The 25847-nt window shown below is 45.1% G+C and overlaps 1 protein-coding gene across 2 annotated transcripts in view; it reads left to right on the top strand.

Annotated features, from left to right (window-relative positions):
• RNF145 (ring finger protein 145) overlaps nt 1-25847 on the top strand; it is a 100079-nt gene that overhangs the window by 6366 nt on the left and 67866 nt on the right. Inside the window, exons 1-2 of one of the 2 annotated variants that reach the window (XM_066617597.1) lie at nt 5661-5923; nt 24548-24761. In XM_066617597.1, the coding sequence (XP_066473694.1) occupies nt 24578-24761 (184 nt within the window). In that variant the 5' untranslated portion in view covers nt 5661-5923; nt 24548-24577. Of the gene's footprint in view, nt 1-5660; nt 5924-24547; nt 24762-25847 lie in introns of those variants that run through there. The other variant, XM_066617596.1, reaches the window with a different exon arrangement.

Raw genomic sequence — 25847 nt, 5'->3', positions numbered from 1 at the left:
ACATGAAAGGCACTGTTGTCTTCGATGGCTCCACATCAGACCCCTTTGACATCCGAAGCGGAGTGAAGCAGGGCTGTGTTCTTGTGCCAACCTTGTTAGGGATTTTCTTCGCTGTCCTGCTGAAGCATGCCTTTGGAACTGCAACAGAAGGCATCTGTCTCCGGACCAGATCAGACGGAAAGCTCTTCAACCTCTCCAGACTGAGAGCAAAGTCCAAAGTCCAGCTGAAATGTCTGCGTGACTTCCTCTTTGCCGACGATGCAGCTGTCACTACCCATTCTGCCAAAGATCTCCAGCAGCTCATGGATCGTTTTAGCAAGGCCTGCCAAGATTTTGGACTGACAATCAGCCTTAAGAAAACACAGGTCATGGTTCAGGATGTGGACTCTCTCTGTGCATGAACTGGAGGTTGTCCATGACTTTGTGTACCTTGGCTCAACAACCTCCAACACTCTTTCTCTCGATACCGAGCTAAACAAATGCATTGGTAAAGCAGCTACCACATTTTCCAGACTCACAAAGAGAATCTGGTCCAACAAGAAGCTGACGGAACATACCAAGATCCAGGTCTACAGAGCTTGCGTCCTGAGTACACTTCTGTACTGCAGCGAGTCATGGACTCTTCGCTCACAACAGGAGAGGAAACTGAACGCATTCCACATGCGCTGCCTCCGACGCATCCTCGGCATCACTTGGCAGGACAAAGTTCCAAACAACACAGTCCTGGAATGAGCTGGAATCCCTAGCATGTATGCACTGCTGAAACAGAGACGCCTGCGTTGGCTTGGTCATATTGTGAGAATGGATGATGGCCGGATCCCAAAGGATCTCCTCTATGGAGAACTCGTGCAAGGAAAGCGCCCTATAGGTAGACCACACCTGCGATACAAGGACATCTGCAAGAGGGATCTGAAGGCCTTAGGAGTGGACCTCAACAGGTGGGAAACCCTGGACTCTGAGTGGCCCGCTTGGAGGCAGGCTGTTGGCCTTTCCCAGTTTGAAGAGACACTTGGCCAACAGTCTGAGGCAAAGAGGCAAAGAAAGAAGGCCCACAGCCAGGGAGACAGACCAGGGACACACTACGCTTGCTCCCAGTGTGGAAGGGATTGTCACTCCCGAATCGGCCTTTTCAGCCACACTAGATGCTGTGCTAGAACCACCATCCAGAGCGCGATACCATAGTCTTCTGAGACTGAAGGTTGCCAACAGAAGCACATACTTTCATAATAGCTTAAACTATACTTTCAGATCCCAGCTCCTGTTTGTAAGCATGTTTACTTCATGAAGCATACTATATCATCTGTATATATTTCAACTTTAACAGAACAGAATTGAAAACTCCAATTTTCTTGCTTGCCGTTTTGAGGCTATGTTGCATTTTTTTATGACATATTTTCTGCTGCTCTCAAAATCCCTTCAGAGAAATTTCCATTGTCACTAATTTAAGGTGATGGCTCTTGTCCAGTCACTGTCATCGGGACTCCACATTATCTTTCAGTAGCAAGAAAAAAATCTTTTGAAAGTTTTAATGAGATTCCTCTGTGCACTGGAAGCTTTTATTCCTCAGACTTCAACAGGGCTTTTGTTTCTGAGACCAAGTGACTCTTTCTCTGTTGATAGCTGAAAGTTGAGAAATCCAATTTATATAAAGCTCTGTTCATAATGGGGTAAATTATAACTGAATATGAATGTTGTAGCAACATAGGAGACTTTTAGGAGAACTTTGAAATGCTTGACAAATATAAGGTTTTTTTATGCTAAAAGAATGAGGCCCAATCCTATCCAATTTTCCAGTGCCGGTGTACACCAATGGGGCGTACACTATGTTCATCACAAAACCACTAAACATGTTTGGTGGTCACCTGTAATAACAGCACTATAGTTCACACAGAGCATATGAGGGTTATTTGTTTTGGTCAAGGTGCATTACATGTACATGGAAGTATGTGGAATCCAAATTGCTGTACTGTACTGGAAATGCTTATACTTTTCTTGTAATTATAATTTATCATTATGATTAAGAATGTAGAAGAGATACCAACACTAGCCACTGGAAAAGACACTATGTTCTGTGGTGGGGAGGCAGTCACAGAGGCCTCATCAAGGTATAGGATCATGTGTTCCCTTATCTCAGGGCTGCACTGCAGCTGCACCAGTTCTGGAAAGTTGGATAGGATTGGGCCCCGAGAGGCTGTAAATGTGTTTTCTGGTTTTCTTATTGGAAGATTTATGGATTTCTGAACTAAAATGTCTTCCAGAATGTAATCCTATCCAAGGAGGTTGGGGGATATTAATTTCATTTTTACTACATCAAGAATGCAAAGGCATGAAAAGTGGGAAGGTACAGAAATACCTCCCAGTCACCCACCAAATGTCTAAGTTTTTGACTGGCCAGAATTGTTGGTATCTATCTAAAAGAGGTGCAGCAGTATAAAATCAACATCTATGCTATAAAGCAGCCATTCTCAGCAGGAGCCATATGGCCCTCTGGGGAACCCTGGTACATTTGAAAGGGGCCACAAACTATGTTCAGTAATAAATGATCTTATGTTTATCTGTTTGTGTTGTTTGACAGGGGGGCCCTTAGAAGAGCTTCTAAGAGGCCATAGCCAAAAAAAAGGTTGGCTGCTCTAAAATCTCACTCAGGCATCGATACTTTAGAACAGCCTGAGAGCCCAATCCTATGCATGTCTACTCATGTTTGCTGAACACAAAGAGCTAGAGGCATCCTCCTCTGAAAGAACCTAAAATGTCTTGCCTGATGTCATGACGTCACCACCCTGGGTTCTGGGGCCTCTGGTGACATGACTGCGTTATTTAAAAAAAAATTATTGTGCATTACTCCAAACAGGTCTGTCTAGCTCTGCTACATTTGAAAACATTGACATGCAGGAAGCTCCCTATTGCATATTATTATCATTATAACAAAGAATATTTATATACCAACATGGAGAGGCCCAGTGGTAGTTCAATTTGTAACCAAATCCACTTTGGCTACAATTCTAAATGTACTTACTTGGAAGTAAGCGCCTGTCCTATTGGACACACAAGACTTCTCAATAAGCATGCACAGGATTGCACTGTTAGCCTTGGAAATTTTTCTGGCATGAATACCGTACTAAACTACATTCCAGTTATTTGAAGATCATATGTATTAATGGTCATGTGCTTTATAAGTGGTGTGCCAGTGTGCATCCTTGTACATAAAACCTATGTGTGAGCTGCCATCAGGAAATATGTGATCATTGTGGTCTCCAATGAGCTGGATCTTCCTAGCTGGCCATGGGTTTTTCTAGAGCTTGATGCTCTGCATTCTACTCCATTTCCTCAGGTATTTGAGAATGTGCTCTATCATAAGGCCAGCAAAGCAGGCTGATGTATCATTGTAGGTGGATTTTACTTGATTTTAGGAGTGATGGCAATGCCATCAGTAATCTCCTAACAACCCTCCTACTGCAGCACAACTATACACACTGTTGCTACAGGATTAGGGCTAGTATCAAAATACTGTGAAGAGTTTTCACATCCACAAAATGGAGACGTGGGGAAAGAGGTGACTGCAGGAGGTCAAGCCTTTATGGGGGAAGGGAAGACCATTTGCTCCTTTAAACAACAACAGATATACACGTGAGATACTCAGAGGGTGAAAACCAGATCCTTCAAAGAAAATATCACATGCAGAAACAAAAATTCTGAAATGGCATGTTATTGCTTTGGGTGGGGAGCATAGTTTTGCTTTAATTTGCTGCTCTTTTTTCTGTAATAACCACCAATGCAAAGAACATCAAAGAGTTTTTAAAAGCACTAAAATGAAACCAGCTTTCAAAATGTCAGTTGGTTGTGGTGCCAGGGAGTTGTAAATTGTCATCAGTAATTGGTCATCTGAGTCTTGGGAGAGTTAAGACAGACAAAAGAAAATATTGCTTTACTCAGTGTAGTCTGTGGAACACCTTGCCACAGGAAGCAGTGATGGCATCTTACCTAGATGCCTTTAAGATGGGATTGGACAAATTTCTGGAGGAAAAGTCAATCACAGGTTACAAGCCATGATGGTATGTGCAACCTCCTGATTTTAGAGGTGGACTACCTCAGAATGCCAGGGGAGAGCACCAGGATGCAGGTTGTATCTTGCTGTCTTGTGTGCTCTTTGAAGCATTTGCTAGGCTACTGTGAGATACAGGAAGCTGGACTAGATGGGCCTATGGCCTGATCCAGCAGGGCTGTTCTTATGTTCTTTTGTAATGGTACTGTCTACAATTTCCAATACATGCTCATGTCAGATACACAACTACATTACACATAGCAGCAATCTGAACAGCCAGAGGAGATGCTGGTATTATGGTGAGAACTCCATTTCACCAGCAAGTCTGAACTTCAGCTTGTGTTGAATTCCGTGCAAAGGAAATATGGCCTAGCCCTAGATGGAAGCCATCACTATCCCCTGAAGTCAAGGGATAAAAGGACTAAAGGCTCATTTCTTTAACCCCCTGCACAATCTGACTCTTGATAGCTTTACTACCCTGTTTGACTCTTGGGCGATAAAGCTATCCACATTCACCAGTTCCCTGCCTGCCTCACACAGGATCCCATAAAAGCTGTTGTTGCACAAGCCTCTGTTTGTGCTGCTGCAGCTATAGGAGAGAATAGCCAGCTCATAAGAACAGGCCCACTGGATCAGGCCATAGGCCCATCTAGTCCAGCTTCCTGTATCTAGAAGTGGCCCACCAAATGCCAAGGGAGCACACCAGATAACAAGAGACCTGCATCCTGGCGCCCTCCCTTGCAACTGACATAGCCCATAGCTCATGACACAATTAATGGATCAGATCACAGGGCAAGCAACATACACATACTCTATATGCAATGGAGCATCAGTTAACATGTGTGCTCACTATGTTTACGACACAACATACTCATACATACAGATGCCCTATGCACTCAGCCTCTTTCCTCTTTTGGAGGCGAACAGTTGTTGCTGTGCTTAATGCCACATCAAGGTGTACATGCATGCACTTAAGCCACATCAGTTATTGTCAGCCACATCAGTTATTCCAGCCAAGGGAGCACAAAGTTGCACTCCTCAACACACCAGTGTGTCCACACCATTGAGTGCAGGGCGTCTTACTCCGAGCAGACCAGCGCAGGCAGGGTCTGGCTGCCATCCTCTTCTCACCTACTTGAGCCTGAGCACTGCTAGATACCATTTCCCAGTAAATGTATGGGGAAACGTGCCCAAGGAAATTGGAGGGGGGGTTTCAGAGAGATGCAGACCGAGGGAGGCAGGGACGCTGTGCATCCCTAACAGACTTCCAGCCCTATCCTGTGTAGGTCTACTCAGAAGGAAGCCCCATTAGAGTCAACGGGGCTTACTCCCAGGAAAGTGTGGGTGAGACTGGGCTGTTCTTCCTCGAGGAGGAGACGCTTTTGCAGTGGGTGGCCGTAGGCAAGGAGCCGCGGAGGAAGGCTTTGTCTTCCTCTTCCTCCCCTCCCTGTGCCAGAGCTGCTCCAGCCCGCTCTGGGCGGGAAAGGACCTTGCAGGCGCCGCGTTCCCCAGGAGGGGGCGAGCCAGCAGCGCTCCCGTCCTCCCCCGGTCCACGGCACAGCCAGCCAGCGACTTTGTCTCGGCGCGCGGGACGCATGCGCCGCTCTCCCTGGCAGGCAGGGGGCGGAGGAGGCCGCCCGTACTTTGAGCTCGCGGGAGGCGCAGAGCGCAGCAGCGCGGAGGGGCCATGGCGGCCCGCTGAAGGGCCGGGGCGCTCGCTCGGGGAGGACCGCGACGATGCTGCCTGGGGAAGCCGCTCGGTCGCCGTTCAGCCAGCGCGGGCGAGGCGCGGAGCCGCGGCTGTTGCTGTAGGAGTCGCCAGGAGGAGGAAGGGAGCCGCCAGAAGCCCCCCGGCCGGGTGGAGACGGTCCCGCGGCCCAGGTGATGGAGGACCCCCAGCCCTTGGGAGCCGCGTGCATTTCCCCCCTCCAGGTCCTTCCCCGCGGCCTTCTGCGCGCCCCCGTCCTCCCCCCAGCTCTGCCCCGCGTGGCCGCCCCTTCCTTCCCTCTTCAGGCCCCGATCCTTCGAAGCCCCCGCCCACGTCGCCCCCACAGTGCCCAGCCCCCTTGCCGAGCGTTCCCGGGTGCCCCCCCGCGCCCTCCGGGGGATGGGGAATGCCTCCAGCAGAGGGAGGCCTGCGCGCTCCGCGCCTTTGCCCATCCGGGTGGTCTCTCCCTGCCCACGGCCCCCTCGGAGCCCTCCTTTGGCCCCTGGTCTGTTTCGCCCCCTTAGGCTGCAGTCCTGTCCACACTTACCTGGGAGTGAGCCCTATTGACTATAATGGGACTTACTTCTGAGTAGACATACATCGGATTGGGCTCTGAGGCTGCAATCCTATCCACACTTTCCTGGGAGTAAGTCCCACTGACTGTAATGGGACTTACTTCAGAGCAGACGTGCATAGGATTGGGCTCCGAGGCTGCAATCCTATCCACTCTTACCTGGGTGTAAGACCAATTGACTTTAATGGGACTTTCTTTTGAGTAGACATGCATAGGAATGGGCTTTAAAGCTGCAATCCTATCACACTTGCCTTGGAGTAAGCCCGATTGACTATAATGGAACTTCTGAGTAGACATGCGTAGGATTGGGCTCTAGTTCCGCCCACACACCCGGAGGAGTAGCTGGGAAGGCTTTCAGCCTTTCTCACACACACACACACACCCAAGACATGGATCTGTGCTGAGATAGGTGGGGGAAGCACTGCCCCCCTGCCCTTCCTGCTGTGCTCCACTCCAAAGGCTTCTGCCTGGCAGGGGTTACTAGAGTTCAAATGCAACTGAGCTCACCAGGGACTGAGGAAGAGGAGAACTGAGGGGGCTTTTCTGCTACAGCAGGGATGCTGAAGGGAAAGTCCTGCTGTGTAATCCTTGGGAAGGGGGAGTCGCAGGCTTGGGGAAGGATTCGGGTTTTGATTTGACACAGGATGTTGGGCTCTTGTGGAGGGAGCTTGGAGCAAACCCTTTTTCCTCCGAGGAAGGAGCCAGTGGCAGTGGCCCAGGTTCTGGTTTCATGGTCCTGCTTACAGTACTTTGCTTCCCGCCATCTGTTTACACACCAGTCTTGCCCAGAGGAAGAATGTAAACAGCCCCCCAGCATCTGGCTCGGAAGTCCTTAAATGGGAATAAAGCCTTGCTGTGAGATCACTGAAGTGTGCATGTGGTAGGTGTCATTCTGCATTTGTTGATGATGGTCTGTTCTTATTGCAAACATTTCGCCACTGGAAATCCCCCTCCTGCAAAGCCGGCCCATCCCATGTGCGAAATCCAGAATTAAAGGGCCAAGTGGAGAGACTCGATTGTGCTTATATAAGGCTTCACTCTCCTTTTCTCAGTCTGGTGAGCAGGGCACTTTGCCTACGCTGCTCTCTTGTCGCCAGATCAAATTCTTTAGGTAGCTCCTGGTCCCTTAAATTAAAGTCTGTCATGGCGTTTTTGTTATCTTTCCCGTTGGGACTGCAGTTCCATTTATTGAGTATACTTTGACAGATGGATCACTATTGGAAAGCTGCCTCCACCTAAGGTATTACTTTGTCCTCTGGCAAATAGAGGAAAGGTGTGTGTGTGTACGTGAGGGTGACAACCTGGGTTGAAGAAAACGTGACTCTAAAGATAATTTAACAGACTCCTGCGCATAAAAAATTAGTGTGCCTTCTCTGCCAACCTTGGTTAGCTTTACATGCAGATTTTGCTCTTATTTTGCTTTTATAAATGCTGTCTAGAAACAGGATTCTTCTAGCTGCAACAGTCATGCTGTTTCTTTTTCTTTTCAGAGCTGGGTTTAGCTTTTACATAGTTACTGATAGAGGTTCATTTGCCACATTGACTTTTAAAGTATGCAGTTGACATGCTTGCACTATGCTGCAGATCTTTTGTTAATACACCTCTTAGTTTTTTCAGATTGGGCAATACAAAGCTGCAATTCTATGTACACCTCCTTGGGAAGGAAGTCCCATTTAACTTACTGCCATTGCATAGGATCAGGCTGCAGATGAAATTGCCATTCCGTTGATTGGATGTAACCCTGCTAAAAAAATATTTTTTGTTAGTGAAGTGCAGTATCAGCAAAGCTGTAATAAGAAATATTCACTTCCTTTTGTAAAGTTGATTGATGACATACCACCAGTTTTGGCCTAGAGATATAGGAATTCTTTTGGATATCGGTTTTACTGTCCACACAGTATGACACAAATACTTTGGATTTTTGCCTGAGTGCAAAAATTGCCTGAGTGCAAAATACTTCATGTGTGTTTAACAAAATACTTGTGTTACCTTGATGTAATTGTTACAACAATCTTGTAAGGTGAGTACTATTGTTCTCCCATTGCAGCTGTTGCATTGAGGCTGAGAAGGCACAACTTGTCTAAGTTCATCTAGTGAGTTCGTGGCGGAGTTGAAGTTTGAACCAGGAAAGTATGGATTCTCAGTTCATGCGCTTAACCCCTATGCTGCACTGAGTTAGGAATCTGTTTGCATCGATAGTTTGTGAAAGCAGGGTTCCCAGCTTTTCCTCCAGCATGATTTCGCTGTGAACGAGACAAGCAAAAATGTAGCAGCAGAAGCTGTTACTAGAATGCATGAAAAATATGTTGAATTTCTGCCTGTCATACTGCTGTTGAAGATACATGAGATTTTGGGGACAAAAAGTTGATATCCCTGCTTTCAGATAATTTTGATCGTGTGTGGGATGAAACCTTACCCCATGGGGGGGGAAGAAAAACCCATGTCAGTAGACTTAATAAATTCCATTTTTTATTAATATTACTGAATGATATTCTATGTTTCTGGCCATTTCCTGACACACAGTTTTAATAGGCGAGTAGGGAAATTCATTTCAAAAGTGGCCTGAAAAGGTTTTCTCCTCTTGAAGGTGGTAGAAATACCTTATTTGCATTTTCAGCAACATCTCTGGGGTAGAATTGAACTTTAGATAAATCCAGTAAAACATTGTGAAGTTTGTGCATATGCTGCAAGAAAGTAAAACACCCTTCTTATTATATTTTACAATCTGCTTTAGAAAAGGATAAGGAAGCAAAAACCGTGTTCAGCACAAATTTCTACTGAATCCTTGCCTTTGGTCATCTTTAGTTAGTCTGTTAATAGTTCAGACTCTTAATGCTGATATTTTAAATATTTGCCACATGTTTTAGCCAGCACACTGTTTGGTACTGTCACATGAAAGCTGTACGATCAAGAGTAATGTGTGTTTGAATTGGATGATGCAGAGTATGACAGTGGAGCTGGATAACTTGTGCTGTGTTTGCCAGAATTCTACTGGTGAAAGAGCAGAATGTTTGAATCACTGGAATTGTTCTTGGAAAATGGTATAGTTCAATCATGTATGTAAGGAATACATTTAATTTTATGAAATACATCTCTCGATCCTGCCAAATTTCTCTCCATTTGAGTAACTTTGTTGATATACTGAGTAATATCCACAGGAGTATTTGCAGTGTTAAAGCTGAATTTTGCTTGCTTGCTACTTTCGGTTGGAACCCCGTGCTACTGATCAAATTTTGCATCTGTGTGGTGTCTGAGAGATGTGTGTAATTGACATTACTTTAGAGATTACAAGCACAGAAACCTAGTGTAGTAATGGAAGAGACTCCGCAATCTCTTTCTTTGAGTTGGTTCCCATGTTATTTCATCTGTACAATCTTGTACACTTAGAACTGCTTGCATGAGAAATGCTGTACTAGCATTGCCAGTGTATTAGCAATACAGTACTTGGCATTTGTCAATTCTTCTGTATGTTCCAAGCGCTTCACATGTACTGTCTTCTTGATATTATCCTTTTAACATCCTCCTGCGTTGCAGCTGAGAGGCAATGGAATGCCTAAGTGAGCTCCAGTCAAAGGCAAGATTCAAACCAGCGTCGTCTCTTAGCCACTGTGGTACAACTTTCTAGCTAGCTAAGTATTTGCATTTTGGAGCATGGATTTCAAGCTGATCAGTGATCTTCAGTGAGTTCCTACCTTGTCCAAAATGTTACACTGCCAGAGTGCTTGCAGGATAAATCCTATAAATGTGCAGGAGAGTCAGATGAGATAAAGTGTGAACCAGCTAGGTGTATGTGGGACAAAACCCCAAGTGGATATTGAGTGTTGCCTTTCTCATTTTAAACTTCCACTCCTTTTAAGGCATGGGTGTACTCATGGTCATCTTCCAAATATCACATGAGAAGTGGCCCCAAGAGCTTCAGTGGAGCTTTCTGTCATTGGAGGAAAGTGTCAGAGTAGCATCCCTGGAGACCTATAGGCTTTCATTTGCTTGACAGGCATGGTGAAAGCTGTAACTGTGGAAGCTCTCACACTGTCAAAGTTCCTTGGTTTCTTGTTTAGATAGCACTTTCTGTGAACAGCTGGCCTTCAGACTTCACGATTGCATTTAATTACTTATTGCTCATTTATGATACACATAGCAAAAATGTTGAGCTGATGTTTTTTCCTAGCTCTCGGTTGTCTTTCTTGCAACAGATCTTTCTGCTAAGACCTCAAAGCCATGCCTGTTATACCACAGAAACCATTTGGCTAGATTTTTCTTCCAGACTTCAGTGCAAGCCAGGAATTCTAACACATGTATGCTTCTGGCCCTATGATTCTCTTCCATGGTGAGACACTATGAGAAAGTCAGTCTAGCAGGGCAGTTGTGCAAAATACTTTGTTATTGATTGCAGCAATACTACAAAAGGTTACTCATGCTAACTGTGCAAAAGCATAGAACTATGCTTTTCTGTTCAAAAGTAAGTCCTTTAAATTCACTAGAATTTGCCCCGTTGTAAGTATGCATAGCATTACAGCCTTAGATCCCAATCCTGAGCTCCCATGGTGCGCGGCTGCGGCAGCACAGAAAACAGTTGCTGTTGCATCTTCTGCACCCACAGCAGCCGCAGGTGGCACCTTGGGAGAAGGAGACTTTCGCCCCCTTCCCCCAGGTAAACGGAGTAGCCCCACAATGAGGCTAGTCGATTCACCGCCAACCAAAAGGTCAGCGGTAAGGTAAGAACCTTCGTGTCAGGTGCTGAGCCTGACTCGAAGGCTCTGGATGTCCCACCTCCCTCCTATCTCTCCCAGCCTCCCCATCACACACCCCTCCCCCCTCCCTGGAACGCCACCCCTCGTCCCCGCTTTCCTCTCCGCTGCTCGGCGGTCCGTACGACCGTCAAGTGGCGGAAGCTGGGCACCTGCCCAGCGCTAGCCCAGTGCCAGGCTAGCACGGGCACTGGCCTGGCGTTAGGACTCCTTATGGCACATTTGCGACAGTGTACGCCAGTGGTAAGCCAGCGCGTCCAGCTCAGGATTGGGCTCTTAGTTACTAAGGTTACTGTACTAACTAGCCAGATCTAAATGCTTTAGGGCAGGGGTCAGCAACCTTAAACACTCAAAGAGCCATTTGGACCCGTTTTCCGGACAAAAGAAAACCTTGGGAGCCACAAAACCCTTTTGACATCTAAAATGAAGATAACACTGCATATATAGTTTGCGCTCCCCTCTTATAGGTCCCACTAAAAATCAGGTCCAGACCCACAGTTGGAGAACAACTGTTTTAGATTGTGCACAGGTGAACTGCTTGTGAAGGTTACTGTCATTCTTTACAGTCATTTACTTTTGTAAATGCCTTTACACACAATACTACCTCTGAACAAGACCACTTAGTACTACTTAACACTGTTCACAAAAGTGCTCCTGAACAAACAAGCTAAGAGTTCAAAACTGCATAAAATAAAAGGCATACTAACAGTGATTACTTCCCAACCATGAAATATGCTTTGGTGCTACATATACAGTATGTTACACATACAGTATACAAACATATACAGAATACCATCTGGTGCAGGGGTCTCCAAACCCCTTTCAAGTTTCCAAGTGAAGGAAATGGAGCAGTGAGAGTGAGCAGTGAGAGTGTGTGGGGAATGCCGAGTAGGGAGCTTGAAGGCTGTAATCCTGTGCACACTTTCCTGGGAGTAAGCACAATGGGACTTACTTCTGAGAAGACACGCACAGGATTGTGCTCAGAGCTTGGGAGGAGGACAGAGCAGCTGCACTTAGGAAATGGGGCATTGAGAGGGCGAGTAAGCCATGGGGGAATGCTGAGTGGGGAGCTTGAAGGCTGTAATCCTGTGCACACTTTCCTGGGAGCAAGCACAATGGGACTTACTTCTGAGGAGACACACACAGGATTGTGCTCAGAGCTTGGGAGGAGGACTGAGCAGCTGCACTGAATTGCTTGCTTTTGCACTGTGGCTCGGGCAGGGGGGAACGTGCGGCGGCGGGGGCTCGCCCTCAGTGGCAGTGCGGGCTCTTTGGGCAGGAGCTGCTCCACCAGCCCGTTCGCGCCCTCTCCTATGGGGCGCAGCCGCAGGACGCGTGGGAGCTGTGCTCGGGCTGGTGAGCAGCGGCTGCGTCGCGGGAGGGGCGAGCCCCTCCCCCCCCGACGGGTTGGCCCCGCACAGAGCCGCAGCAAAAGGCTGAAAGAGCCGCTTGCGGCTCCAGAATGGCAGGTTGCCGACCCCAGCTTTAGGGAATTTACTTCGGTCTTTACCCAGCTACACAGCCTGCTGATCCCAATCCACCGTGATGCAGCTGCTTCTTGCGCTACAAGAGGTGCTACATCAGACACCATGACTAGTGTGCCTGTCCTTTTGCATAAGTTCCTAGACTGGAATGCTGCAAGTTATGAACTTGTGCCTGTGCAACAGTCATCCTCAACACTTGTTTGCTAGTACAGCAACTGAAACAATTGGATTGGTCTGCTGTGCTGGTTTTCCTGATACAGAAATATTGGGTATCAAAAAAACTATGGCTTGTTTCTGTAATGTGTTTGACATGCAAAGTACAATGCTTATCTATGACTATGACATAGGCTTTTGGGTTCTTTCCCTACTGTAATTATGCTTAAGTATGTGTAAATGAAACAAGAATATATTCTTCCCTTGTTAATATCCCTCTCCTTCTGTTTCTCTTGTGTCTATCTATAGTATAAGCCCCTTAGGGGATTTATTTTTCAGATTTTTATACCACCCTTCCTCCAAGGAGTTCAGGTGGTATACATAGTTCTACTCCTCCTTTTGTCCTCACAACAACCCTATGAGGTAGGTGAGGATAAGAGATAGTGACTAGCCCAAGGTCACCCAGGAAGCTTCATGGTTGAGCAGGAATTTGAACCTGAATCCTCTAGATCTAAATCCTACTCCAGAACCACTACACCAGGGGTGTCAAACTCATTTAATGCAAAGGACCAAATAGCATTCATGATGCCTGCTGAGGGCCAACACTGATATCATTAAGGAGGTTATGACCAGAAATATGCATTTTTCTCATTTAGGAACTCATCAGCTGCAAATGACAGAAGAGAAAATAGCTGATGGTGGTGCTGAGAGAGCCTGAGGGCTAGATAAAGAGCTTCTGAGGGCATCCAGCCCGTGGGCCTTGTTTGACACCTCTGCACTACATCATCCTGTGTAGGAACTTCTCCTCTTGTGCCATGTACATTAATGGCATAATGTTAATGGATGAATGAATATCAATCAGTACATTTTGGCAGTCAGTTTGGGGTGCCTCAGTAGCAACCTTTTGCAGCAGGTTGTAACCCATATAAGGTCTAGCATTTTTTCAGTGATGGATAAATTGCAGTGGATGAAACAAAACATGGTAAGATAAACTGAGAATTACAGTTGTAATCTAGCAACGTGGATGCTGTCATCAGTGACCTCAGGTTACTCTATTGATGTGGAATGTTAGGGAGTGAATTAGTGCTGATGAGTAACTGGTGCTGGAATGACGAATCATATACAAAACTGTTTTCATAATTGCTCAAAGAGCCTCCTCCTACATTGGAAAGTAGCACCCCCTGCAACTGCACTTAACAGTAGGTGCAGCAAGTCAATGGCTTTCTAATGCAGTTGTTACATTTGTTTGCAAAAAAATACCAAGCTGTCCTCATGTTGTTTGCATATTCAACAGCTTCATCTTATTGGCATTCTAAAACACTATGTGAACTGGCTAGCAGACTATACATATGGTAGCAGAATTCCTGTCAAATGGTGCATGGTTGTTTATGGTGGGTCTGTGGACAATGTAATGTCAAGCCATTGTTACTCTTAGGCTCATTGTAAGGATCCAGAGAGGGGCAGCCTGTGACTGCATGCTGATGCAGGGAAGTAGTACCTAATGCTTAGCACTCACTCACTTCCCGTTCCCCTCTCTCCACCTTGTTTGGACATGTAGCTTACCAGGTAAAAGCCTTCGTTGTTTGAATCTGCTGCCACCAACCCTGGAGATCAAGCCAGCCAGAGAGGCTCCCTGGGCAGAACCCCCCCTCCAGTCACAGACCTGGTTCCTGTGCTGCCCTGGGGCACAGGACCACAACATGCAGTTCCCTCCCCCTGAAGAGATTTATCTCCGTTACAGAGTCTTGAACAACATCCACAGGTGCTTCCAGAGCCTTCTGAGGCCCTCGGGGGCAGCATTAAACAGTATTTCTGGTTTTCCGAAAACTGGAAGTACTATTTAACAGGCCTCTGGAGGTCTCAGAAGGCTTTTAGAGCGCCCGTGGATGCAACTCAGGCCTCCCTGACCCTCGGAAGAGCCTGAAGGGTGAGTGGAGGCAGCACTGGCGGTATGGTGGTGCCACCTTCCCAGGCATGGCGCCCTGGGGCTCCCCCCAACCTCCCCTGAAACCACCACTGCTCCCCTCCTAGAACGATACTGAACTTCAGGGGTCTCTATCAAGATCACTCTAACAATAGCACCTGCAGAGCAAGGAGATGGAACAATCTACTGATTTTTTGCTTAACAAGGCAAACTCAGGATAATATGTAAAAAATTATTAAAATGCTGATAAAAATAAAAAGAAGGGAGATAACAGAACTAATTGAACAAGGAAGAATCAAGAGAATCAAATTTGGCAAGAAAAGGTTAGTTCCAAACATAGAGAACATTGGAGTAAGGAAAGACTACCAGACCAGCGATCATACAAATGGCTAGCAACAGATGGCATTCACACATGTGTGGTTTAACTTGGTGCTAGCTGGGAATTATTTGAATGAGTTTGTAACAGGCAGAGAGAAGACAGAAAAGATCAAAATTAGAGGTCAGTCCTAACCTCGTGTTAGGCTGGCGTATGTTCCCTGCCAGATCTGAAGTGTTGCAAAAGTGTCATAAGGCACTTCTTTGATAACTTGGGAGTTGGGAGGCCAGAGCTCAGATATGTGCCGGTCTCCGGAGGCTGCCTCCAGTGTCGTTGCGCCAGAGGAAAGGCGAGATCGTGCTGACTGTGTTGGGCCAGCGTGGGGATCTGGGGAAGGTGGAACAGAGGCGTGCTGAGGTGGGGGGAGGGGAGGTGGCGGATGCGCCTGTGGGTGGACCAAGGCCAAGCAGGGGGATGGAGGCAGAATCTGGTCCTTGTGCCAGATCCTAACCCCACTCCTGGGTAACTTAGCACTGCGCCAGGCTGCTTGAATCTGTGCCACCTAAAGAGGTGGCACAAAGGTGAATAGACCCATTGGGGCTACTGCCGCATTACACAGGGTAAGGGGAATGAATTCTCCTTGCTTTGGGCTGAGTTGCAGGCAACCCCAGCCTGTGCTGAATATTGGGCAGGCCAGTCAATCTCCCTGTTCCAGTGAGGGTTAGGATTGGGCTGTAAAACCTATATGGTTTCTGACTACTGTTAACCCCTGCTAATTGGGTAAGAGGCACTTTTTCAAGTGGGTGCTCCTCTTTTTAGCAGGGGGAGAGTAACTGGCCCACCTCACCCCAGCACTGTCTGTTCTAGTGGCTGTCTGCTGGTATTCATTTGCATCTTTTTAGATTGTGAGCCCTTTAGGGACAGGGAGCCATTTAGTTATTTGATTTTTCTCTGTAAACCGCTTTGTGAACTTTTAGTTGAAAAGCGGTATATAAATACTGTTGATTGATTGATTGATACTGTTCTGTAATTGTACCTTTGATGATGGAACCACCAGCTCTTTACACTCTCATCCCATGAGGGCCTCTTCTCCCAGAGCTTACTGAGTGAGGTTGTCAGGCTGCTGGAACAATAGAAGGGTCAACTTCCTCCTGCTTGGAAGTCTTATCCTCAGCTGTAATAGTATCACCTGTATCCTGACCTCTTCCTGGAGGAGTGTCAGCTGCCTGAAAGTTGATCAACCAGTTTGGCTGGTCTTGGTTTCTTTGAACCCCAAATTGCATTTTCATTCCCCTAAGCCTAGGGCAATAGAATTTCAGTTCTGAACTACAGGCAGAGCTCCAAGTGTGGAAATATACTTACACATAAAATATAGACATTTTATGACACTCATGCACTTCTCTTCCTTCCTCCCTGACTTTTTGCTTCAGGCAACCATAGTTTACCATTACGTCTTAATTGACCAACTATGGTTTCTGTTTGCTGTCCAAACCAGCATTGAAAACCATGGTTTATAATATTGTATGTCATGTTTTTTGTTATTCCTGCAGTACATTGCCAGATACTGGATATTTATCATTCTTATTTTATTTTATTCAGTCACAACAATCCTGTGAGGTAGGTCATACCTAAAATATTTAAAATTTGACTTATGAATATTGAATAATTTGAATATTTAAAAATATTTGCAAGACTCTGGAAAGAATTAGCTAGATTAAACTAAGAGAGATAGTGGGATAGCCAGTGAGCATGATAGTTGTTTAGACAGTGACCAGCATCCTGTCTGCCCCACCATATTGTCCTTCAGGCATATTATACAATACTTAGTGGGTTAATGTAATATTTCAAAGGCTATGTCTTAATTCATAGTTCCTACTTTTGGCTGGATTGTCAGGTGGTATTTTCATGAATTCATTTGCCAGGGAGGCAAAAATAGTATCTTTCTCTATGTGTGATCTTGCTGTTCTAGCTAAAGAACTCAATTTGTTATATTACATGGTGAAATACCTTTCAGAAGACATCACTTGTCTTTGCCGAAGCTTTGTGCTCAGACATTGAAAATCTTGCTTGCTGCTGTGCCTCACTGTACAACTTCCTGAAATGTAAACATTTAAAAATTCCATTTTGTTGGCATTTAAAAATTGCTGAGGTACCAAAAAAAAAAAAAACACCCCGCACAAAAACTGGGGGTGGGGCTCACAGTGGAAATTCTGAAAAGCCCTTCACTGGAACTATAACTTGGAACTGTACTTGGAACTATAACAGTATGATCATTTTCCAGGTTGCACTGCCTTCATGGCGTCTCTGTGGCCACTATAATTTTATGTGAGCAAGGGATGAGGCAGCAGAAATAGAACCCAAGGCATCAATTCCAGCATGGGGTACCTTTGAAAGACAGGAGGCAGAGTAACATGTATAGCTTTCCCCATCTCTGCATATCCCTGCTGGGATATACTAAGTTGCAGTACTTAGTAATCAATCTGTTAAGCAACTTTCAAAATTACAGGAGCCCAAGAAGGCTATCCTGTGTGGGGTACACTGCCGCAACTTCATTAAAGGGTGATGTTAAGCCCATACGTAGTTTCCTAATACTGAAAAGGATGGGGTGGGGATAGGATAGAAAAACATTGTGGCCATTCAGAGGATTTTGAATACTTTACATGTATTGAATTAGAGCTATGGAGGAATATTCTGGAGTCATACTTTGAGATATGGGCTTTTCCTCCCTTAAAAGCCATCTGCTTTTATCCCAGATTAGGTAATGGAATTGATGGTTGGTTTTGTCCTGCATTTATTCTGTGCTAAAAGTGTTGTTCGTTCTTCTTTCCTACTTCATTGGCCTTGGTGCCTCTTTGTGCAAATCACGCCTGTTGTGTTCCCCATCACAATAGTTTCTGCTTTAGCATTTTTATACTCAAAATTCTGTAGCTGTGTGAATAGAATTATTTATCCATGTACTGATCTGTCTTCCCTGTCTGGGGCTTGTAGACTTCTGGTGCTGCACTGTGATTGGCTCCTGAGTTGAACCCTCTCCAGACCATGGAGGGGCACCACTGTTTTGCAGCATCAGGGAGCAAGCCAGCAAGCCCAGCCCCCTGGCCACCACCCTTATTTCATCTGAAATGACAGATGATGTACTGTGGGAGAGATCCTCCTTGTGATTGGGGACACTGGGGCTGACACTTTTCCTTAACTTAAACTAGAGTGTTTTTACTTCAGTTGCCCAGTTTGTGGTCATAACATGAGAACTTTATCAAGGGTGGAACCAGCCCTGACATGAGCATAGGATCTGAACCAAGCCTTGCTCTTCACCATAGCCTCAACACTGCTCCCAGATTTTCTCTTTGAGCTGGTGATAGAGTATAGAGTGTTGGGACAATGCCAGTGTGAATCCACCAAACTAGTGTAGTATCGAATTCTACTAGCTCAGTGAAATTTAGTAGCAGTCTTATCTCTGCCTAGTGAATTTAACTCCAAGATGAGATTGCAGTGTAAGGATGACTTGAATAAAACCAACAGTATTCATGTTGCATCCTATTTTGATTCTCGTAGTGTTCTTTTTATTACTTTGGTAGTACAAATCATGCAAACACAACTTGACAACAGAAATTCATCATACTAAGTGTTAGAGGAAACTGTAAGGAACAAATTTATTATAAATTACTCTTTAGATTAAAAGGGTAAGTTATGTGATTGGCTTGTGTTATATGATTAGCTTCTCTGAAGCATTGTATGCTTTTTCCTGGCAGAGGTTGAGCCTGTTAATATTTATCTTTCCAAGTTCTCAGTAATTTAGTACCAATATGAATGACTTATGCACTAGTACAGATCCAAAAGAGGCACAAAGGTGTATGTGTAAGTGAAGCACGTGTTACTTTGAAAGCTTTGGCGATTCCAAGGACTTGAGATTCAAGAACCCTTTACAGTTACTGTACTGTTCTTGGCTGCCTATGTGACCATAAGAGCAGTCTTAATGTGGATTAGACCAAAGGGCCATCTAATCATTTATTATTTCACCATGTAAACTGCTTTGTGAACTACTCCTGTTGAAAAGCGGTATATTCATTATCATAATTCAAGGATTTTTGCAGAGCGTGCTAGAAATAGGTGTTTCCTGTTTGTCCCCAGCATCTGTTTGTCTTAAGTTTGTAGAAGACTCCATTTATTTAGCAATCATGACATGTGTCAACAGGCAGTGAAGTCCTGTTTTAGCAGCCTTTTGATATCTTACTACTATCTGATAGCTGCATTTTCAAACAATTATGACTTAGTGGTCCTGTTACTGATTTTTGTTATGATGGTTTTAATATAGTACTTCAATGATTTTAGTATTTGTACTTTAAAAAATAAGATTATAAAGTGGGTTATTTTATAGAACAACCTGTAAATATGCTGAAACAGAGAAAATAAGAACATAAGAACATAAGAACAGCCCCACTGGATCAGGCCATAGGCCCATCTAGTCCAGCTTCCTGTATCTCACAGCGGCCCACCAAATGCCCCAGGGAGCACACCAGATAACAAGAGACCTCATCCTGGTGCTCTCCCCTACATCTGGCATTCTGACTTAACCCATTCCTAAAATCAGGAGGTTGCGCATACACATCATGGCTTGTACCCCATAATGGATTTTTCCTCCAGAAACTTGTCCAATCCCCTTTTAAAGGCGTCTAGGCTAGACGCCAGCACCACATTCTGTGGCAAGGAGTTCCACAGACCAACCACGCGCTGAGTAAAGAAATATTTTCTTTTGTCTGTCCTAACCCGCCCAACACTCAATTTTAGTGGATGTCCCCTGGTTCTGGTATTATGTGAGAGTGTAAAGAGCATCTCCCTATCCACTCTGTCCATCCCCTGCATAATTTTGTATGTCTCAATCATGTCCCCCTCAAGCGTCTCTTTTCTAGGCTGAAGAGGCCCAAACGCTGTAGCCTTTCCTCATAAGGAAGGTGCCCCAGCCCCGTAATCATCTTAGTCGCTCTCTTTTGCACCTTTTCCATTTCCACTATGTCTTTTTTGAGATGCGGCGACCAGAACTGGACACAATACTCCAGGTGTGGCCTTACCATCGATTTGTACAACGGCATTATAATACTAACCGTGGGTTAGTAAATACTCTCTGTGGGTTTGTCTAATCCTCTTTTAAAGCCATTTAAAGTGGGGGTTATCGCCATTTCTTGGGCTAATGAATTCCATAAGTTAATTTCTGTCCATTGCCACTGGATGATCTTAGGAGTCTTTCTAGGCAAATCTCTCTGTGCAGCATTCTTGAGCTTAGTGACCACTGTTGTGCCTCTTCTTAATCATTATTTTTATACAGCTAAAAATCCTTAACCACTTTAGCTTTTCCTTGTTGGGAAAGTATTTCAATGGGTTAGCAGCCAAAGCATATGTAACCTAGACACCAAAATGTCAGCTGAAATACTTTGTGACCTGAAAATGGGAACACAAGGCTGTCCAGGAGGACTTGCGTTGGTGAGTATAGCAGGGCATTGCCATACTGGTATTTGTCATATGAAACGGGCTGCACAACCCAAAGCTGGTGGTGAATCAAGTGCTAAGGAAAGATGTTCACCAGGAAAGCTGGTTAGCATAGTAGTTAACAGATGGGCAACGCAGTCCCATCCCCCCCCCCCCCCGAGCTGGCACAAGTCCCTTGTGCCTGCTCCTTAGTGTCGCAAATGTACCGTAAAGCATGTTCACGGCTAGTTGGGGGCAGGCTGGGCCAGCGCACAAACAGGCGCAGATCCAAGTAGCCCCATAGGAATGCCTGGGGCATTGCTTGGGGTAAGGGGACGGAATCTCCTTACTCCAAGTTGCACCCCAGGCCACACCAAGCCTGCACTGGATATAGCATAGGCCAGTCAGCCTGCATGATCTAATGCAGGTTAGGAATGTGTCCTGAGCTGCCTCTAAAGACTTTCCCAGTTTGAATCTTGCTTCATCCATGAGTTTCATGCCATAAGGGCATAATAATTGTCTTGCAGTTCTGTTATAAGGACAACATCAAGATAATACTTGTGAAGCATTTTGCACTCTCAGAAAGCTTTCTGAGTGTTATATAAAATTTGTTGTTGTTTTTCCATTCCAGACTACTAACAGTAGCCTGCCTGCTGGCCTTTTCTACACTGGGCCTATCTACATTGTTCAGTGCAACGTGTGAAAGTGCCTACTTGCATATAAGCCGTATGAGTGTCAACTCTATCCCCCAAACAGGAACTCTTGACTGGACAAGACAGAGTGTTAGCTGTGCAGGCAGAACATGTCTGCGTACCGTTTGTACACATGTGTGCTTTTCTGATATTACACTGAGTAGGAGTGGCTCCCCTTCCTACAAAGTATGCAGGCAAATGTCTGATAAGTGCTTTTATGCAGAGTTGTATAACTGAAGGTGATTTTAGGAATGGGTTAAGTCAGAATGCCAGATGTAGGGGAGGGCACCAGGATGAGGTCTCTTGTTATCTGGTGTGCTCCCTGGGGCATTTGGTGGGCCTCTGTGAGATACAGGAAGCTGGACTAGATGGGCCTATGGCCTGATCCAGTGGGGCTGTTCTTATGTTCTTATGTGATGAGAAGCCTCTCCTGGCAATAGCATTATTAATCCCGACTGTAACTTTTTGATGTGTTGTAAATCAGAAACCTTTGCATTCATGGCAAAAATGAAAGTCTTGTGCCTTCTGTTCTTCTTAATCTCCTGCAAGGGAAATTATTTGCACCTTTCCTCCAGCTAAAGGAGATGAGAGAGAACCATTTATCACAAGATCTGTGAGTTGGAGGAACAGGAATTACAAGACTTTGACTCATCTTAGCACTTTTGTATAATTGCAATTTCCAAGGATACTGCCTGTCTTCAGCTTGATGCAGCTATCCAAAGCCAGAATGTTTTCCCAGTGTGTAATAGTGGCATTCAATGTTACCTTAATTTGTTTATGTGTTGTGACTCAGAAGTCTTTACTAATAACACAGGCCTACAAAATTGAGGGTCAGAAAAGTTTTTCCCAAACTTTATGGTGGTTTGATATGAATTTGGGGTGCTGATTCCAAAAATGGCATCCGTTTTGCCCTATCACATCTAGTTTTGGATGCCATGCTATAGGCTTCCTCATGAGGAAGCTGCTTGAACCTTTCACTAAAGAGGCTATGCCATGTCTCCAAAACTAGATGTGATAGGGCAAAACGGATGCCATTTTTGGAATCGGCACCCCAAATATACCCAGGAATTGGTATAACATTTAAGGAAGCAAAATGTGTGTTGGCCTGCGTAATTGTTGAAGTTTGTGACTTTTCTGACTTCTATCTTTAATATGGATTTATAAGTTTATTGCTCAATTGTATCATTCTTTGTAATGCATGGGAGATTGACATAATATTTTTATACCTGCAAGTTGAGATTCAATATTTGTCATGTAAAAACAGTTCACCTCACTAATCATTTTCCTGTGAAAACCAGAAGTAGCTTTAGATCAGAGGTAAGGGCTGTTTACAGCTGCCACAGAGGAGATCAGAGGGGACTGCGAGTCTCCAGGACCCTGCAGGAGATCAGTGCTGCCCCCCAGGTAAGTAAAAAAGCCCCTTGAAAGCAGCAGCACCATGATCCTTGTGGCACTGTCGCTCCCATCGGAGCAGGGCCACTCCCCTTAAGGGGGAATGCCCTGCTTCAGGTTCCCTAGTGCGTCACTACCCACCAGTTTGGGAACCACTGCTCTAGAGCCATGAAGGAAGGAGCCAGGTAAGTGGGAAGGATCGCTCTCTTCCAGTCCTCACAGCATAGTGATCTGGCCCCCTGATGACTTCTTACATTTGACCTTCCTCCACTGGGGTCTTTAAATCAAGCAGGAAATTGGGGGTGCACTGAGTATGATCCCAGCACAATCTGCATTTAGATTAAGGAACCCACATGGAGGAAGGGGCAGGGAAGCTCTGTCTGCCACTGTGGCATGGGGGAGAGGACTTGGCGGGTGTCTGTTCGCCACCTCCTCTGTCACCCCCCCCCCCTTATCTGCCACCCAACATGCCTGGCATTATTGGATTCATGAACAAGCCAGCTCTGGCTAGGGAAAGAATTTAAGTGGTTATTCAATTAAAGCTGTGGCTGTTACAATAGCACTACATTCTGAGGCAAAACAACTATTCAGAAAACTGTTGAAAAGCGTTTCATAAGCTAGATTTTAACAAGCCTTTTAAAACTGAAGAGGGCACCACTTTGTCATCAGCAAGATCAGCTTTGCAATAGAAATGCTTTTCTATGCAATCATTTTAAAGGGACATGTTGTTTTCCCCTCTGAGTTACTATAGTAGTGTTTACCACCTGCAGGTATTCAGTTGTGTTGTACTGTGTCATCAGCAAATGGTATATATGATGTTTTTAAAAAAGTTTATCATACTGTGAATGTGAATTCTAATTAATTGCTGTAATATTTGCGTCTATGGGCTAAACTCAAGTGAAATTACCTGACTGCACAATTGTGTGCCTGACTACATGTATGTGTGTAACTGAAAAACAAAATAGAATTAAGAATTCTTACTCATATATACTGTCAAATAACAGCCAAGAAATTGAACTGATCTCAGATTGGCTACTGCTACACTCAGTCTGTAGCAAGCTGCTACAATACCGTCTGCTAACCTCTCTGTTAGTGTCCTACATCACTAGGAGTTTAATAGCTAGAGTACATATCCCTTGGTCACATACAGTATAACAAAATTAGGAAAATGGAGAGAAAATGGTTAAAATTTGTTTTTCATAGTTTAACAAAGGAGATTCCTGGGCAGACGACCTGAGTACCCTAGGTTAAGTGATCTCACTCCAGGAAAACTTTGCCATCTCAGTTATGCCTCAGGTGTTGAGGAGTATTTTAACACACATGTGGTGTAGATACATTGTAAATCATGTGGTACAAGGATAACCTTTATGGGCTCATGCTAAGAGTATGATAGGGTTTATTTTTCAGATTTATCACAGACGGAGCATGGGACAGCCACAAAAGGAAGTGAAAAGTTCAGGGCCCTTCTCCTTTTAATTCAGTGTTCTGCAATGATTGTCAGTTAATGCTTGCTGGCCTGCTCTGCTGAAGGGTTGGGGTCGATGTGGAAAACTGTCAGGGTGGACAACTGACAAGTCTGGTTTAAACATAGAGCTGAAGGAGATTCACTGCTGAATTTTTGATATTGATTTTTTAAAAGAACAGCATTGAAGTAAGAACCAATTTCATTCTCCATGCCTTTTAAGAAAGGAAACCTTGTTCATGTAATAAATAGCTGCTGTATTTGTTATTGCAAGACTGGGTGATGGCCATATTTAAAAAGGGCAGAATTAAGCAGATTCATTAAGAAAAGACCTGTTAATAGTTGGTAACTATGACACTTTAATGGTACTCCCCTATTCAGAGGTACTGTACCTCTAAATACCAGATTAAGGGAATGATAAAATGGGAATGGCTATCATGTTAATGCTGTATTTGTATGGTTGCTGAGGACTGTCTGTGGTCTTTGTGGTAGACAGAATGTTGGACTTAGACTCCTAGTGTGATCCAGCTGGAAAACTGTTATGTAAGAATGATGATGCTGATGCTTCCTTTCTGATCTCTGCTCTTTACAGTCTGCTACAAATTCAGTGACAAGGAACAGAATGGCTCCTAAGGAGAAGTTGGAAGCAGTGTTAAATGTGGCCTTGCGGGTGCCAAGCATCATGCTCTTGGATGTCTTGTACAGATGGGATGTCAGTTCTTTCTTTCAGCAGATCCAAAGAAGTAGCCTCAACAACAACCCCCTCTTCCAGTACAAGTACTTGGCCCTGAACATGCATTATGTGGGTAAGTATGCATCTGTTCCCTGTCCTGTGAATGTTAACCACCTGACTAAAGTAAATCCCCCCTCTTGGATGTGAAGTCTTCAGTGGTGACAAATGTTTTAATAGTACTCAACAGTCTCCCACTTGCATCATGGGCTCCTCTCCCCAAGGTCTTGCCAGGGAGGGCAGGTGCCTTTCAGTCCAAGTGGGTGAAGAAACCTCAACTCAAGTGTGCAGTCTCCACAGCATTGCTATGTCTTGGCATAGGCTTGCATTCTCTTGAGGGGGAAGGCAGACATATGTTCTGAACGTGGTTGAAGTGGTATCGTTGCATGTTGAGGCATTTATTTTGAGAGTGTCACTTATGTGTCTTCACCTCGCCTTTTCCCAAGTGAATGAGGTGATGCTGTCTGGATTCACCCTTTTAGTTTGTCTCTCTCTTTAAGAGAGATGGATGGGAAAACAAATAGGACCTGGCAGCACAACATTGGCCTAGCCCAGGGGTGTCCAAACTTTTTGGCAGGAGGGCCACATCCTCTCTCTCACTGTGTCGGGGGCCTGGGAAAAAAGAATTAATTTACATTTCAAATTTGAATAAATTTACATAAATGAATATATTAGAAATGGAACATAAGAATGAATGCAGGTCTTACAATAGCTCAAGGCCTATAGAAGGCCTTGCACAAAACAAGGCTGACCTTTCCTTTGCTGCCACTACTGCATCACAGACATGAAAAAGCAAGTAGTAGTGGAGCTCTCATCCCACAGCTCACGCAAGCGATCGAACTGTTGGCCGTCACACTGAGAACAAGTGTGTCAGGCCAGCGTGGGCTCTAGCAATTCTCTGGAGGGCCAGAGGCTCATTGGAGAGTGGGGGCTCCCTGTGGGCCGGATTGGGAGTCCTCAAGGACCGCAAGTGGCCCCTGGGCCAGGGTTTGGACACCCCTGGCCTAGCCACATGGAAACAAAGGGTCAACCAGCAAACTGGGGCACATCCTTCCCAAAGGAGCCTTGTAATAACAGGAGCCAACACGGGACTGTTTTTCTCCTCCTTACTCCATACTTGGAGGGAAGAGAATACAGGAGCAGAAGTCCTCACTTGCAACTT

The sequence above is a fragment of the Tiliqua scincoides genome, chromosome 2 (genome assembly GCF_035046505.1).
Source record: "Tiliqua scincoides isolate rTilSci1 chromosome 2, rTilSci1.hap2, whole genome shotgun sequence".
NCBI lineage: Eukaryota > Metazoa > Chordata > Lepidosauria > Squamata > Scincidae > Tiliqua > Tiliqua scincoides.
The sequence above is the reverse complement of the archived record's forward strand: the minus strand, read 5'-3'. Positions and strand labels throughout refer to the sequence as shown.